We start from the raw sequence: 18,279 nt of genomic DNA, 5'->3' as shown, positions 1-18,279 counted from the left end.
ATGTAATGGTAATATATATATATATGTATATGTATGTATATGTATATATATATATATGTATATGTATATATGTATATGTATATATATATATGTATATGTATATATGTATATGTATATATGTATATGTATATATATATGTATATATGTATATGTATATATATATGTATATATATATATATGTATATGTATATGTATATATATATATGTAAATGTATATATATGATCGCACCAGACCGGTATTCTGGAGGTCGTGGGTTCGGATCCCACCTGGCGGGAATTTTTTCTCCACTTTCTTTCTTTCCAAAATCTTTATCTGTTTCAATGACCTACCATATCCTCCCCTTTGCTTTCCGAGGTATTCTTGACTGCCAACTCTTATTTCTGTGTTATTTTCAACGAGCCCCTCATCTCCTATGCTGATTCGCTATATATATATATATATATATATATATATATATATATATATGAGCTGTTATATATAATAGCTGGCCAGTGAGTTCAATAGCTTGCAACCTAGATGTACGCCTGTGCGTCCCGCTTTAAATACAGTCTTTCTCGCTGTTATACGTTTGAACGCGGCCGGGCTAGAGTGGCGCCGCACGTTGTGTTGATGCGGCCTTCGCAGCGGCGGCGAGAACAATGCAGACCCGTCTCGACGTAAAGTTCCGCCGCTCGCCGCGAGGGGGTGCAGGAGCCCACCCTTGCCTGGTTCTCGCGCCCTTGCCTTTGAAGGCTGTTTTACGGGCGTGCGGGCTGTTTTAGCAGCGTTCCTGCTTATGTGATTTATCAGCGATCATATCGGAGCAGAATTTCGTAGCTCTGTTATATTATTGCGGCTAAACCTGCATGATGGACGCCGGACTTCGACGAAAATTTTGTCAGGGCCAGACAACGCCGGACAACGAACGATATTGACCACTTATTCGCCATCAGCGGCGGATTTGTGGGTGCGCCCTGGAAAGGTGGGAGATTTTTGTAGGGATTACGATGATATTCCACTAGACGATAATACTAATATTGTTATTAACAATATTTTATAATTAAATCGTGGCACCTTGAGTAATCTTGGTGACGGTGAGTGGTGACACCGCGTACCCCGAGCCCCCCATACTTAAGTTGTTACCTACCGTGACTAGAAGTTGAAAGGTGAAGGGTTAGAAGCCGTGAACGGTGGCCGTCGGAGCCTTGGTCAAGCTCCGGCCGATGGGCTCCCTGCCTGTCTACCAGGCAGGGAGCTCCGGGACCTCTTTGACTACCAGGGTAAGGTCAAAAAAGAAAGTACACCAGTCTCCCTGCTTTTATAGTATGCCCTATGGTACTTACAAACCCCCCCCCCCCCCCCCCCCCCCAAACGTGATCGGTCCCTGAAAAGGGGCCGCACCGAAGTATCTTTTCCTTCATTGCCATCTTTGACATTTCCTGAACCGGATAATTTCTCTCGATTTCTTGTGATGGAATCGCTCAATCCAACCCACCCTCTAGCATCTCAGTCAGTCTTCTTGATTGCAAAATATCTTGAAGCCATAGTAGGAAAATCATAAGTGCAAAAACCAAAGGTCTGGTGAACTACTAATCGAGGTAAATGACAAGCAGCAGTCCACGAAGCTTCTAGCTCAGACTAGACTGGCTGATCTAGACATCAGGGCCACACCCCATCGGAGCCTCAACAGCTCGCAGGGTGTGATATCCGAGACAGATCTCTTGAATGAAACGGATGCGGATCTCCTTGCCGGCTTGAAGGATCAGGGCGTCACTGCCGTGAGACGCGTCACTATTCGCAGAGACAACAAGGAGATTCCCACCAAGCACATTATCCTCACTTTTGACCGCGCAGTTCTTCCACAATACATAAATGCAGGTTTTATCCGTTGCTCCATCCGTCCGTACATCCCGAATCCGCGGCGCTGTTTTAGGTGCCAGCGGTTCGGGCATGGTACAAACTCTTGCCGTGGCCGAACGACGTGTGCAAAATGCGCGGCGCACGATCATCCGACTGACAACTGTCCATCCGACACCCTCTCTTGTGTTAACTGCGGGGGGGCGCATGCAGCCTGCTCCCGCAAGTGCGAAAAATTTCAAACCGAAAAAAAGATAGTAAACATCAAGGTAACTGAGAACATCACCTTCCCAGAGGCGCGGAAGAGGTTCGCCTCTTTCCCCCTGGGGAGGTACGCCGACGCAGCTCGCCGGGGGGCGGAGCGACGTCTGGTTTCCACAGGGACCCAGTTCAGCGAGTCTGACCTGGTCCCGCCCCCGCCCCCCACTAGGCTGCCTCACGCAGCCCAACCCGGCACCACGCCGCTTGCTGAGGCAGCAGCGGTTGTGGTGCAAACCACTTCTGTTGAGACCGGTGCCGCTCCCGCCTCTGTCTCCCCGTCCTCCAGTGCGTTGGAGGGTACCACGGGCCCCGCACCGGCTCCCACCGTCACCGCACCGCCCGTGCCACCTCTGGCGCCCACGACGGTGGCGGCAGTGGCGGCTCAAACGAAGGGCTCCCGAAGTGGGACCAAGTCCGGGGGACCCGGTTCGACGGGAACCCCCGGACATCCGACGACGATATGGACGTCGCGCCGTTCCTGCCTGCAACGCAGCGCAAGGAGCGGCCTCCGACGGCCAAGCCAGTAGAAAGGCTTAAAAAGCCTAATCCAAGAGTAACAGCCCCGAAAGACGACACATGAACACACACACACACGCTCCAGTCATTCTTAAACGTAAATAATGGGAACAGAAAACATCATCCAATGGAACTGCAGAGGCCTCCTTAAAGGTGTTGTGCCACCAAATTTGTTGCTTGTGCATTCTTTGTTGCAAACGTTTTATAATTCGTTAGAAAGCATGATACATGCTCTCACACGCACATATTGTGAGTGAAAAATTTATTATCGCACGATTCATGTGAACACGATTCGGTTTCGGTTTCTGGGCGCCGATTCAAGCAGTGACGTCACAGCGTTGCGCCATAGCCTCCTTTAGTAGGTTATATAGGAGGCTATGGTTGCGCGGACGCTCTGCCACGCGTGTCTACCATGCGGCGCTGCGGTACGTTGCGACTTTACTGCGGCGTCTGCTCCTCCACATACGTGCTTCACCACGGAAGTAAACACGCCAACTCGTCACGTCAAGCCGCGACAGCTCCGACCTGGATTCTTTGTCTGCATCCTCGGATGCAGACAAATGAAAACCATGGATTTGCAAACCATAAAAATGCTAAAAAAAAACGCTAAAGAAAAAAGCTGCCCCCGCCGCGAATCGAACCGGCAACGTTGACCGGATGGGCGGAACGCGCGAGACCACTGAGCCAGCGAACAAACGATTCCGCTTCGCGATATGGCCGGTGTACTAGATGGAGGCCCATCCTTGGAGTCGTACGTCGGTGTTTACTAGCTAGTTTACAGAATTCCTGGCTTGTAAACTCACATTTTTTAAATAGCGCTTGCGCAGCAAGGTTCCGCGAAGCCCCCGCGACAGCTTATCGCCATCAACTCTGCTCTTCTGCGAAAGCGCTCGCAAAAATAAGTGTGCCCGGCTGCGACTGCGATTTTGCACTGAAGGGATAGTGCTTGCCGTACTTTGGTTTTACGTTTTACGTTAAAAACCTTTGCCGATGCTGATCCCTTATTACCCAAATTACCCTACGTAACTGTTCTTCTGCACGAAACTGACCTTATATTTTCTACAGGCGAGCCGATCGCACACACATTCCGGGGTAGCGGCGTCGCCGAAGAGCACGGCCGAAGCGTCGAACGCCAAAATACGGATCGCATTAGCGCTAGTGTTGAGTTGTATGGGCTTCATGGAACTTACTGAGCTTATTACCCTCCAGAAACTAACAAAATAGAGCCGCGTTCATTGCGGCACGAATGTTGTCGGGGCGCAGTTCTCGCTTCTCGGTCGATTGACGACGCGTCGTGCGACCGGTTTTGTTGGCGTCTTCGGTCGGCGAGTCAGTCACACTATGGCGACTTTCCATCGGCCGACGTGTTTGTGTCGCCGTCGGCGTGGTGTGACAACGCGGTCTGGCAATTCGGCAGTCGGCCGATGTTTTAACGACTCGCCGGCGTCGCGTCGTCGTCGCCGTCGTATCGGTATAGTGTGTCGATACGACCAAGCGACCAAACAAACTGTGGTAACTGGAGTTCACGTTCACGTCGCCCGAGTCGCTAGCGTTGTATGACGTCACAAACTTTGCGGCGCTGGCAATTCACTGACGTCATGGTTAGTGGCGCTAGCGATGGGTCCCGATTTCCAGAAGAGCATTTAGGTAATTTTTAGAAGCGAATTAAAATATATATTAAGCGCTTGCTGTACCCAGCACTTCGTGTTGAGGGTCGTTGCATGCAGAGGAAGCCTACAGCAGGCTTTTTACAGACTTAAAATTTGGTGGCACAACACCTTTAAAAATTTTGACGATGTGTATGAGATTCTGCATGCCAGTCAGCCAAGTATCATGTGTCTTCAGGAAACCCACCTCAATTCTAAACAAACAAATTTCTTAAATAGGTATATGGTATTCAGAAAGGACAGGGTTGGCTGCACCCACTCTTCAGGAGGTGTGGCCATTATCTCCCGGAAATCATTAGCATGCCACCCTCTCTCTTTAAACACTGTCCTCGAGGCTGTAGCGGTCCGTACAATAATATTTAATAGGTTGATAACGGTATGCTCCATTTACATCTCTCCTGATTTTGCACTTCTGAGCTCTGATTTCGAGGCACTGGTTGACCAGCTGCCCGAACCATACATACTAACAGGCGACCTTAATGCGCACAACTTTCTTTGGGGCTCCTCCAGAACGGATGCCCGAGGTCGCCTGATAGAGAAGTTTCTTGCATCCTCCGGAGCATGCCTTTTCAACAAAAAACAGCCTACATACCATAACTTAGGACACAATACATACTCGCATCTTGACTTGGCTATTGGTTCTGCAATTCTCTTTCCATGTCTTGAGTGGGGCGTGGGCACGGACCCATATGGTAGTGACCACTTCCCCACTTCCTTAACGTACATAGGTAAAGGCCCATGCAGTCCATCTTCCCAGAACAGGTTTAATGAATCAAAAGCAAACTGGAGTACATTCACAGAAACATCTAAACTACACCACACAACCATAAAACACCTACACGTGGAGGAAGCAGCCCAACTCGTCACGGCACACATACTCGACGCCGCGGATAAGTTCATGCCCCAGGCCTCCAGTGCGTCCCGCAACCCAAGGAGGCCCTGGTGGAACGAGGATTGTAGGCGGGCGCGAGAGGCCCAGAACAAGGCGTGGGGTGTCCTTCGCCGGTACCCCACGCCAGATAATCTCATTTCCTTTAAACGGGCAAAGGCTCTTGGGAAGCGTGTGCGTCGTGAGGCGAAAAGGGAGAGCTGGCGCGCCTTCCTCACTTCCATCAACTCATACACCGACACTCACAAAGTCTGGACACGAATACGTAAACTAAAAGGACAACAGACACACAGCCTGCCCCTGGTTAGTACAACAGGGGACAGACTGGAAGACCAGGCTAACACACTCGCACAACACTTTCAACATGTGTCCAGTTCAGCGCACTACACCAACACTTTCATAAAACACAAAACATCCTGTGAGAAGAAGTCCTTGCGAGACCGTAATAAGTCGACGTCATCTTATAACACCCCCTTCTCACTGCATGAGCTGAAGATCGCACTTAGTACATGTAAACCTTCAGCTCCAGGCGCAGACAACATTACATACACTATGATTCAACACCTCCACACAGACACACTTGAAACCCTCCTTCACCTCTACAACAAAATATTTCTTTCGGGGCACCTCCCAAGGTCATGGAGGGAGGCCATCGTAGTGGCCTTTCTGAAAGAGGGGAAGGACCCTTCCTCTCCCACAAGTTATCGTCCCATTGCCCTGACCTGCTGCCTGTGTAAGCTCTTTGAGAAGATGATAAACAGGAGACTCGTGTACTTCTTAGAGTACAATGGTCTTCTCGAGAGCTGCCAGGCAGGCTTCAGGGCGGGGTGATCTACCAACGATCAACTCGTTGCATTAGAGGTGTATATAAAAGATGCTTTCCTCCATAAGCAGTACTGTATGACAGTATTCTTTGATCTAGAAAAAGCGTACGATACAGCGTGGCGGTATGGCATCCTAAGCGACCTCAAGTCCTTCGGCATGGCAGGTAACATGATGAACACACTTGCCAGCTACTTGTCTCAAAGAACCTTTCGTGTGCGAGTTGGAACTGCACTCTCTAGGGTTCATGTGCAGGAAAATGGAGTGCCGCAAGGTGGAGTTTTAAGTTGCACCCTTTTTATTGTGAAAATGAATTCCCTTAGGAAGGCGCTGCCACCGTCGATTTCCTGTTCAATCTATTTAGACGACGTTCAGCTCTCCTTCAAATCGTGTAACTTATCTATCTGCGAGCGCCAAGTGCAGCTTGGTGTGAACAAGCTAGCCGGCTGGGCAGATAGCAACGGTTTTAAATTTAATCCAGGAAAGTGCACTTGTGTTCTGTTTTCCAAGAGGCGTGGCATTTGGCCAGATCCAGGCATTCGACTCCACGGTGTCTCTATTCCTGTCAAAAAGGAACACAAGTTTTTAGGTATAATCTTTGACGAAAAAACATTCATCCCACACATAAAACAACTAAAACATAAATGCTTAAAAACAATGAATATCATGAAGGTTCTGTCGCACATCTCTTTTGGTGCTGACAAACAACTTCTTTTACGTGTTTTTACCAGCTTGATAGGTTCACGACTGGACTATGGTAGCGTTGTCTATGGGTCAGCCACTAAAACATCCCTCAGAATGCTGGACCCTGTGCTTCATCTAGGGCTCCCCTTGTCCTGCAGTGCCTTTCGGACTAGTCCAGTCGAAAGTCTGTATGTAGAGTGCAACAAACGGAACCTACAACGTCAGCGAGCATACACAGACCTCCTTCACGCTTTTAAAATTTCATCCATGCCTCACCATCCTTTTAAATCAGTTTTTCATGATACCTCCATGACTGCACTACTCATAAACCGACCATCGTTCTCTGCGCCCTTCTCTTACAGAGTTAGAGAGGAAGCGTCAGAGCTTGCTGTCTCCTTTTTCGACACCATCCAAAGTTCTGTAACAGATTTCATAGCACCATGGCATCTCCGCCCTGTGTCATGCGACACATCTTTCACACATGTAGATAAAAACCGAGCTCCCACATGTGCAATTCAGCAGCACTTCTTGTATTTGCAGGAGAAGTATCATTATTCTGAATTTTATACGGATTCCTCTAAGACTTCCACCTCTGTGTCCTGCGCTGCGCATGGGCCCGGCCTTAGTGTCACTAGAACTCTTAACAGTAATACAAGTATCTATACGGCAGAGGCTTATGGTGTACTTCTTGTTGTGAATCATATACTCCAAAGCCACACCCCACAATCCATTATCTATACAGACTCCCTCAGTGTTGTGCGGGCATTGTCTTCAACAAAGTCTTCAAAAAATCGCGTTGTAAATCTTATCATCAAAGGTATTATGTCGGTGTATGTCCACAAATTTGAACTCGTCCTTTGCTGGGTCCCTGGCCACTGTGGTATAGCCGGGAACGAAGCCGCGGATCGAATGGCCGCTGCTGCTACACTCTTGAATGCAGTAGACATAACCACATTACCCTACACCGTCGTGAAACCACACATCAGACAACAACTTCGCAAAACATGGCAAACACACTGGGACGAACAGACAGACAACAAACTACACGTAATAAAGCCACACTTGGGACGGTACACAACTGACTCACGCAACAGATACACAGAAGTCGCCTTGGCTAGATTACGGATAGAGCACACTCATGCAACGCACTCGCACCTGCTCACTCGATCTCCAAGACCTCTGTGCAGCAGGTGCCGAGAGGCCCTATCCGTGATGCACATTCTTATACAATGTAAGGCACTCGACACTACACGACGCAAACACTTCCCTCAACTACACACACGACATATTCCACCACACCCGTCATACTTCTTAGGAGACGATGCCATGTTTTCTGTCAACGCACCTTTCAGTTCCTATCAGAAGTTCACTTTTTAAAACTCATCTCATACAACCCATAGTTTTACCCCTGGTAAAACTATGGTAAAACACCAGCCTGGTAAGACACTGGTAAAACACCAGCCACCTTATTTATTTTTTAACCACTCTTCTTGTTCACCCTGGCCCTTTACACCAGCCGTGCTCATAGCTTTTAACTGATCTTATTTCTTGTTCTCTCCTCATGAAATCACTTTGTGTTTGGCGCTCTTTGCGAAACTTTCTATAATCACACGATTCTCTCACACATCTCCCCATCCCTATTCCCCCATAACTGCCAAGCGTGTGACCTTCCTCTTACCACCTTCCACCTAGTCTTCTCCTGCCCGCAGCACCCAACCCCCCTTCACTCCCCCACCCTTGAGCAGTGGGAGTCCGCTCTGACCAGCTCGTCACCGGAGCAGCAGCTCGCCCTGGTGAAACGAGCTCTGGAATCGGCGCGGGCTCGCGGCCTCCTGGACATGGGAGGCTGACCACTTCCCCTTCCCTCTCCCCTAAAGCCACCCATGTCGGCCTTGCGCCAATAAAATCAAACCATCATCATCATCATAATTAAATCGTGTTTTCATACGCTCCCTGAGATTGCCGATGGGCCTTTCTGGCCGCCGACGAAAGAGGGTTAATACTTACTATAATTAGAACTATTATGCACACTATAGTATTATTATAATGTAATGAATAGGGCTGGGCGTCGATTAGAAATTTTAATTTGATTGGTTGAACAATAATTAACCCGTTAGTCAGCCGTGTTTATTTAAAAATGACTTATAATGGGGTCATTTTAATGGTTCTTTCTATAGACGGTATTCGTTGAAAAGTGTAGCGGTCAATTTCTTCGCTTGGCAACACTGGGAACGGCCACAGACATGGCCGATGCGTCACGGATACGGCGCAGCCTGGGCCACTGCGGCCGCACGCCGAAGAAAAAAAAGACACCGGCGTGTGTCATCTGCTCCGTTCCAATCCGATTCTAAACTGTGGCGCCAACAGAGATGTTATTAATCGCACTCACAGTGAACTCGACGCAATACTTTGTGTTCGGCGAAGACTTCGTAACGTGAAACACAGTCACGTGTTTCACAGTCGTGCTTAGCTGGACAAGTGCCGCCATCCCGCGGAGCCCGACGTTACGAGTGACGGCGCACCGTGGTCACCTGGCGGGGTATTACGTAAGAGGTGGGTACATAAAAAACTGAGCAGAAAACAATCGTTTGTCCTAAGGTGAGAGATGATTAGTGATAGTGCTTGTGAAAGTAGAAGTACAAGTAATGACAGGAATGTCGCCTGAAAGGCCATTCCAGGCAAATGTTGTGCGAGGGAAAAATGATGTTGAAAAAGTAACGGTGCGGGCACGTGGGCGTGCGACTTGAAGGGGATGACCAGTTCGTTGAGAGATGTGCACTGGGGGAACAAAATAAGGTGGCATGCGCATTGAGCTGTGGAAAAACTTATGAAATAACGAAAGACTCGCGATACGGCGGCGAAGGGAAAGGAGGGGCAGTTGAATTTCTGCCTTTAGTGAAGATACGCTGACCTCATGGGAGTAAGAACTATGGATAAACCTAGCGGCACGATTTCGAAGAGACTCAAGGGTGTCTTCAAGATAGGCTTGTTGCGGGCTCCAGATTGGGGAAGCATATTCAAGTTTAGATCTGACAAGGCTTTTGTACGCTAATAATTTTACATTGCTAGGTGCGTTAAGTAGATGACGTCGCAAGAATCCCAATGTTTTATTTGCCGATGATATGACTTTCGTGATATGCAAACCCCATGAAAGATCGTTGCAGAATGTGACCCCCAGATATTTAAATGAATTAACTGTTTCAACTGGAACATTACTGATAGCATAAGGAAAAACAAGGGGAGAGCAGCGGCGGGTGAAGGATAAGGCTTTGCATTTGTGAAGAGTAAGTTCCATTAGCCAATCTTTGCACCATTGTTTTACATTGTTAAAATCACTTTGTAGAGCTAATTGATCAGAAGCGTTACAAACAGTGTGGTAAATAACACAATCATCCGCAAACATTCAGATTTTACAGGATACGTGAGTTGGGAAATCGTTAATAAATATAAGGAATAAAAGCGAACCCAGAACTGACCCCTGCGGGGCACCGGATGTTACTGGAAGGGAAGTAGAGGTAGCATTGTTAACAAAGACAGCTTGAGTGCAGTTACCTAGAAATTCACGGATCCAATTTAGGACGTCGGGGTGTAGGTTTAACCGGGAAAGTTTCAACAGAAGGCGCTTATGGGATCAAACGCTTTCGCAAAGTCCAGAAAGATGCCATCAGTCTGCACGTTAGAATCCAAGTTAATATGAAAGTCGTGCGAAAACATGGCTAGTTGAGTCTCGCACGAGAAACCTTTGCGAAATCCATGCTGTGCGGAATTGAAAAAGTTATTTGAATCTAGGAAGTCCATGATACAGGTGTAGATGACACGTTCGATGATTTTGCATGGAATGCTGGTTAATGAAATGGGTCGATAATTGGGGGGGTGACTCTCTAATACCTGATTTGAACACTGGGGTGATATTTCCATGTTTCCAATCTGCAGGACGCTGACCCGTGGAAAGAGACTGCGAGTAAAGTAGGCACAAAGATATTGCACAGATGTGTTGAGTGTTTTTTAGAAATTTCGAATTTACGTTGCCGATACCTGATGATGAAGATAATTTAAGTTTATCACTGATTGCCAAAACTCCGGGTTCAACAAAAAGGATTGGCGGCGTGGCAGTACTGACTACAGTAGGCTGTGGCGGGGGTGGGACGTCAGTTTCTTTGCTAAAAACAGATGTAAAGGCTCTATTAAACAGATCGGCACATTCCGAGTCAGTGGCCACGTCACCTGCTTTATTAGTAAGAGTAATAGTGCACGAGTGGTTGGGATTTATGACCTGCCAAAATTTCCTAGGGTTACTAGCAAGCAATTTCGGTAAGTCAGTGTGAAAAAAAGAATGCTTAGTGTTTCGTATTGCCGTGAGGTAAGCTTTTTCAGCAGCATAATATTTTAACTATGCATTTTCAATATTCTGCTGCTTGGCGGAGTGAAAAAGGCGTTTTTTCTTATTTTCTAATCTTTTGAGCGTTTTAGTAAACAATGGTTTTTGGGAACTGGCACAGAAACTGAGCTTTGGGATGAATTTTTTGACCAGTGCATCACATTTATCATTAAGTAACTTCCAGTTATCATGCATCGACCGATAATTGTCTTTGAATATTGGAAGAAAATCGTTTAATTCGTTATTTATAGCCGTGTAGTTTCCTTTATCAGTCGTATGGTTTTTTTGGCGGTTCGTTGTTTTGGAGGATTTATTAAAATGTCGGCTTGAATTTGTGGTCACTTATTTCTGACAAGTAGGAAATAGATGTTATGCTTTCAGGAACACTGGTTAGTATTAGGTCTAATATGTTTTCAGTCTTGGGTTACGCGGGGTGGTTTGGTGACAACTTGAGCTAGGTTGAAATTTAGACAAACATTAACGAATTTGCTCGCTTCACTCTGTAGTCCTCCGTTAACCGTTAGATTAGGCCAGTCAATATTCGGGAAATTAGTCGCCAAACAAGATAAAATGGGCATTAGGGTACTTTGTTGAAAGTTCATTTAGCACAGAATTAAGCTTGCCGGAGAAGTCAGGGTTCCTATGTGGGGGCCTGTAGCACACGCCAATTAAAACTGATTGTGGTACAGCTTGATATTTTATCCATATTATTTCCAAGTCTGACGAAAGATTCCAAAGTCTGACGAAAGATTCACCAAAGTTGCTGGTAGGCCCTGGCTAACAGCAATGAGCACCCCTCCTGCCATCCTGCCATCCCGGTCCTTACGGAAGATCTGAAAATTTGGCAAGTCAGCCTGGACTTCCTGATCGCTTATGTCACTATTAAGCCATGTTTCCATTAATAAAAGCGAGTTGCTACTGGATGACAAAACAAGATTAGAGACGATTTCACATTTCAAAATGAAACTGCCAATGTTGGTGAAGATTACGGAAAGAACACGGTAGTTTGCTGCGTTGGTTGGGGATTAATTAATAACGGACAACGCAGTGATTGCTAGGTTACTTCCTTCACTGTCTCTGAAGATTCTTCAAAGACGTAACGTTTAGAACCGATGAACAAAGTTTTGAAACTTAAATGCTGTAGATTTTGATCTGGCGAAAGTCGCAAGGTGTCTTCGTGCATGTCGGACGGCAGGAGAAAAGTCCTCACCAACGCTGTAGTTAGTGTCTTTAAACTTCTTGCCTTCCCACAAGATCGACTGTTTGACCTTAAACAAACTAAATTTTACAATTACAGGACGGACGCGGTCAGGCGAATGCCGGCCAAGGCGGTGTGCGCGTTCTACTTGTGAAGGCTGTATTTAGGATCAGGAATACCATAAAATGTCAGGTTATTTCGGCATGAATGGTTTTCGCTATCGTCTGCACGGGATTGAAAGTTTTGATAATGCCGAATGATTTCAGTGGTCATCTAGGTTATTTTGTCATCTAGCTCACTGCACATGCTTGAAAGCTGACAGTAATGCGTTTCCAGGTTAGTCAGGCACTTGCATATATCGTTCATTGCTGCATCTGTTGATCGCAGATGATCTTTAAGAGTTCAGAAAACAATTTGGTTTGTGCTGCAGACAGGTTTTTCAGCTCGGTGAGTATAGCATCTATGGTATCTGGAGGCCCCGGGTTAGTTTTAATATCCCCTCCCAAAAGCAGTAATGAGCGCAGCACTTGAAAACATTCGAAAATAATAGCAACACAGCACTGCGGGCTCGGCAGCTGTACTAGAAAATAATTACTTGACTTTTTACAAAAGATAACCTGGGTGTTACCAACCTGCATAGTGAAGATGTACGGATTAGTAGACTGTGCTTTCGCATAGCTGCCGAGCCCACAGAGCGGCGAAGACGGGTGGCACTCTTTTATAGCCGGTGATGGTGAAGTTTGCTTTGACGGGAATGGCCAGGCTGGAACGTAGATCGAGACATCTGGCGGCGGTACGGTGAAGTGCAGATCGGTCCGGGGATGGCGCCAGTTGTGGGACCCATTCACAAAGTTGTTTGGGGCGGGGTACGGCGTTGGTCCGGCGCAAGTAGGCAGGAAAGCCGTCAGGAGGGAGCTGGCGAGAACGGTGAGTATCTGCATAGTGAAGATGAACGGATTAGTAGACTGTGCTTTCGCACAGCTACCGAGCCCACAGAGCAGCGAAGACGGGTGGACACCAGGGTTTGTACGGGCTTCAAAAGCAAAAATTCAAGGGTTTTCAAGGACTTTCAAGAACCAGAAATCACAGTTTCAAGGTTCCCATCTTATGTTTTATCGGGGAATATTTATACATTTTTCAACACAATGCAAAATTTTGATATTGCCTAATACCCAAGAACATTATTGCACATTTAGATAGGTGCTATGGGTTCATGAATGCTCCCCCAGCTTTATTTTTTAGTTCAGTTTTATTTAGAGGTTTTTCTTTTTTCTTGGTGTTTTGCTGAGGCTGTTTGATTTCAAAACTTAGTTAATGTTGCCTGCATATCCTGCTTTGTCAGCAAGAGTATCAGCTGAAATTAACTCGGCAAGTGTTGCTGCAAGGCAGGATGAACTATGTACATGTCCACCATTTGCACGTAAAAGCAAACGCAGATGGAGCCTATGAGGCACAGCAAACATGCAATGAAAGGCCGTCCACAGACTAGACTAGATGGAACATGCAAGATAGAGAACAGAACTCGTAATTTCACGCTTGATTGTTACAATGTTTCTTTACATTTTTAACACCTAAGATTCACGACAAACACTTTAAATTTTTGTGAAAAGATAGGGCCATCGGTTCTCTCCAGAAAAATCAAGGGTTTTCAAGGACCCTTTAAAAATTCCAGGAATTTCCAGGCCTTGAAATTTACACTTATAAATTCAAGGGTTTTCTAGGACCTGTGTGAACCTTGGGACACACTTGCACAACACACTACAGAAACATTTTCATGAAACAAACTCTCGGCCGAAAAGAAACCTTTACGTGACGGCAGACCAACCACTTCCTATAACTCCGAGTTTTTGCTTCATGAGCTGAGGGCTGCTCTCAGCACGTGTAAACCCTCAGCTCCAGGCGCAGACATCAATATACAATATTACAGCACCTACACGCAGCAGTGTTGCGGAATGGGCATTCCCATTCCATTGCAATTCTATTCCGAGGAATTACAACTGGGCGTGATTCCATTCCTTTCAATTCCTCGGAATGACAGAAGTTAGCTCGTTCGCACTCCTGGAATGGACGGGAAGTTCATTTCCAATCCTTTAATTCCTCAACATAAAAACTGTCGCAGATGCTCTATCGAGTTACCGAGGAACGCAACATGAACCTATCATACTGGTTGAAAACTGAAAAAGTATGCAAAATGTGTCACTTGTCGCCGAAGTTGTGAGGTGGTAGCAGGTTGGTTACATATCTCGTGCAGAACAAACCAATACAAAAAAATTTACAGTCTTTTCCTAATGAAAATAGAGAGAAGCACGAAACCTAAAAGTGCATCCAACTTTCGCTGAAAGTGCCTCTAACCGACCGTCCAACCTTCAAACACCCAAACCGCCACTGAAGAATGAACCCGTGCGACGATTTTTCGCGCACCAAGTAAACGCAACTATGAATGGTATAAATGTACACCGTTACATGGTTTATGAGATACAGGTATACTATTGCAGTACTTTATGATCGAGGAGTGTGTTGTCTTTAGAATCGTTCGTCTTTTGCGATTTTGAAGTAAGCCTTTTAACACAATGGAAGCCCAGTTTAAGAAAGAGAGTTAATTTGCGGTCCCCGGTTTCCCGCACGCGCCGTGTGTGTAGAGACCTCATCAGAGCTTTTCGGTTGAGCAACCGGTCAAGGAAGAATGTATATTATTTGACAGAATGCAATGGGTCCCACTAAAAATCTTTCGCTTTAAAAAGGCGCAATGTCACAATTCGCCTTTTTCCATAAGTGGCATGATCCCACTTTACTATAGCATTTGCGTGTTAGCATGTTTTAACGGTTTGCTCTTGCGCGACGCGAGATGAAGGAACTATTACGTTGATGTCTGCTTTTTCCGTTCTGTTGCACAGTCTGTGGCGTGCTATCTTGCTAGCTGCTTTGCGTACCGTCATATCAGCCTAATGGACCTCTCCCGGGGTACGTCACGCGGCGGCCGTGACGTCACGGTGAGCGCACGTGCTGGGTGTGGCCGGGAGGGTGGTTGGCAAAACATTCGGACCCGCGCGCGGCGCGTATGCAGTGAGGCTGCATTAGACGCGCGCAAAAGTGGAGTTTGTGTTTATGTGTTCGGTTTTCTGATGCCGGTGGGTTGCTGTGCTGTCGGCTAAGCAAATCGTGTTAGCAAAATCAGCGGCATCAGGCTTTGCCGCGTCCCCAAACAGGTAAATTCGGCAGGTATTGTGGATGCGCGCAATGCGCCGAAGAGGCTAGCAGCCCAAGCAGCGACATCGTCCGCTCTTACTCATAGCAACGTTTCTCATTCTCGAACTTCTGCTGTTCTTCAAAGCGCAGTCATATCGTCTACATTAGCAGTCCGCGCTGATTACTGCCATGAAATGATGCTGTTTATTAACCATCTGCTATCATGTAGTAGCAGCAGAAATAGTACCGGGGGTTGGGGTCAGATGGAAACTTTCTTGCTGGGAAATATTGTCATGTTTTGATGAGATAGAGTACTGTATTAAAAATACAATGAATGCCTGACCTGCTATAGCTACGCGAAATAAATGTTTCGAAGAAGTATCCGCGATAGCCGCCTGCCGCCAAATCGACCACAAGTTTGGTTGTATGGGGAGATCTGTTCAAGACGAACGAAATTCATTGCTTGTAAATGCAATAAAGTTTTACCTTGATCAATAATATTATGCCTTGAGGACGCGGCAAAACTGACATGCTTGCCGTGCTCACATGCATGTAGCATCATGCCTTCGGCGTGAGATGGGCCGCTCACGCGTCTCGAAAAAACTCGATATCTGTTGGCCCTAAGCGAACGGACTCAGTGAATGTATTCTTTTGTTGCGGCCTCCCGACGCCGGCTAATTCAGCGGGTGTACAAGGACACTAACTTTAACTATCATGAAATAACGAGTACGGATAATTATTTCAGTGCCACTGTCGCAAGCTATACGCACTAACAATATGTGGCTGCTATGTTACTCTCACAATGGCGATGAGCCGTTTCGCGATTTTACTGGGGAAAAATGTAACAAAGCAATCGGTCACCTACGTAGAGCACGATATCATCGCGATAATTTTATTTGAATAATTTTTGGTTTTTGCTCTTTATATTTTTGTTTTGTTGTTGCTAATTTTACTTTTTAATCTTTTCATGCTTTGCCTTCTTTTTAATCTTTTCATGCTTTACCTTTCCTTTCCCCCCTCGACATGAAATCGTTCGTAAGCCACTGTATCCGGGCGACGCAGAGATACCAAGAACAGGGAGCTCGAGTATACGCTGCCTGAGGCACCGCGCTCAGCTTAAGCGGACCTCGAAAACAACAATGAATGAGCTTTCCTTGGTATGTGTCCTAACATAAAGCATTATAACAAAACATTCTTGGAGCGCGTCGCAAACGCACCAATCTTCAGAATGACTCGTTAATGCTGTCACGCACTGATTATCCGAAAGCGTCACTCGTCATATACGAAAGTGTTGCGGAGGTTGTTGGTGCAGAAAGCTACATGAAGGTGCGACGTCCGCAGCTAGGATAGCTAGACCCCCACCTGTAATGTAGGCGGCCAGCGACGGCCCCAACCATCGGCACATCGTTCTTTTCGGGCACCGCGCGGCCAGGCCGGGCCGGCGGCGCAGGCGCGTTCTGCCAACCGAAGCCGCATTTCGCGGCCGCCAGCAGGCGCCACCCGTCGCGCACGTGCGCTTCATGACGTCACGGTGTTTACATACAGGGAGAGGTCCATTAGTATGATGTGGATAACTCGCAGGCATGTCGCGCAGAGCTCGCTCACGTGTACACACATTCCAAATGCTTACTGGAACAACTTCAAGTGATTGTACAGCATTTAGCACTAATTCTGCTGTACCAAGTGAGAGACGGGAGTGCAGCGGCATGAAAGAGCGTTAAGGTTTTGCATTCACCGTTGGGAAAGTCGCCACTACTTCACGTTGACCTCGATTGCTCGTGTTTATTGCCCTGACACCACCTCAGCCTAATCCGTTCAATACAGGGCATCATTTATGACCTGTTTATTTAAAGTGACAGAACCGTAACGTGACGGGAGCCCTGTCAAAATAAAAAAGTATGGTGAAGCAGTTTGTTTCCATGAACGCCAACCAATGGCAAAACCTAAAATGCGTTAAGATCTTTATTTTATCTTTAACATAAACCCTGTTTATGCTGTCATGTGTTGTATATTTTGCATATCGAAATTACTACCTTTGCTTGTATGGCGTTTTGTTTGCTTTTTATTCCCCATGTACCTAAGGAACTTATCTGATGAGGCTCCGCACTCGCGCCATGGTGGCTCAGTGGCTGGCGCGTTAGGCTGCTGAGTCGAAGGGCGCGGGTTCGATCCTGGCCTCCGCTTTGCCGATTTTTTCGGTGGAAGCGAAAAGCACCCATGATTCGACATTTCTGTGCATATTTAAAATCCCAGGTGGTGAAAATTATTTTGGAGCCCTCTACTAAGGCCTTCCTTATAGCCCACGTATAGGGTTCGAGCGATGAACACCCTTTTCTAACCCTGAGAAGGCTCAACACTATTGGGGAATATTTGCAATAAATCGAACATGCCAAGTACGAAGGGGAGGAGAAGGAAACGTTTTAATGGACCGCCCAGGTCAGCCAGATTAGCTGCCCGACTTGCTACACCGGATCGGGGTGAAAGTGATGTGCAAAATTAGCTTATGCACAGACACACAAGCACACGCGGAACGCACACACACAATCACGCGAACAAACGCTAACACTTATTTTTTAGCGGTACGCGTCGTTCAAGTTGACCGCGGGCCAAGAAGTTTTTGCAAAAAGACCTGGGCGGGAAAAGGTAGGCCCAGATTAGGCTTTGCCCTGCTTCTTTCAAGTTCAAAACGAGGGCATGCGCAGGTATTACGAGTTGGTGGTCGAACAGCACAGTTTGGGCACAGGGGAAAACCTGTCCGCCATTCCCTTATGTGATTAATTGATTACGAGGTTTATCACTTCCAAAATAAAGCACTACTACGTTATGCCATTGCGTTGCTAA

The 18,279-nt window shown here is 46.8% G+C and overlaps 1 protein-coding gene across 26 annotated transcripts in view; it reads right to left on the bottom strand.

The window, feature by feature from the left end:
• Window positions 1-1,387: 1,387 nt before the first annotated feature.
• The window catches only part of LOC144138109 (uncharacterized), a 118,391-nt gene continuing 101,499 nt past the window's right edge, over window positions 1,388-18,279 (bottom strand). For 11 of the 26 annotated variants that reach the window (XR_013315839.1, XR_013315842.1, XM_077670376.1 and 8 more), the window contains one exon: window positions 1,390-13,187. Coding sequence is in view for 5 of the 26 variants with exons in the window: in XM_077670352.1 (XP_077526478.1) it covers window positions 12,907-13,187 (281 nt within the window). In the remaining 21 variants the exon portion in view is untranslated. Of the gene's footprint in view, window positions 13,188-18,279 lie in introns of all 26 variants that reach the window. The other 15 variants (XM_077670219.1, XM_077670252.1, XM_077670261.1 and 12 more) reach the window with 5 other exon arrangements.

The sequence above is a fragment of the Haemaphysalis longicornis genome, unplaced genomic scaffold (genome assembly GCF_048455015.1).
Source record: "Haemaphysalis longicornis isolate Haplotype H1 unplaced genomic scaffold, Haemaphysalis longicornis Haplotype H1 scaffold_1, whole genome shotgun sequence".
Taxonomy (NCBI): Eukaryota; Metazoa; Arthropoda; class Arachnida; order Ixodida; family Ixodidae; genus Haemaphysalis; species Haemaphysalis longicornis.
This window is presented reverse-complemented; position numbering and strand designations above follow the sequence as displayed.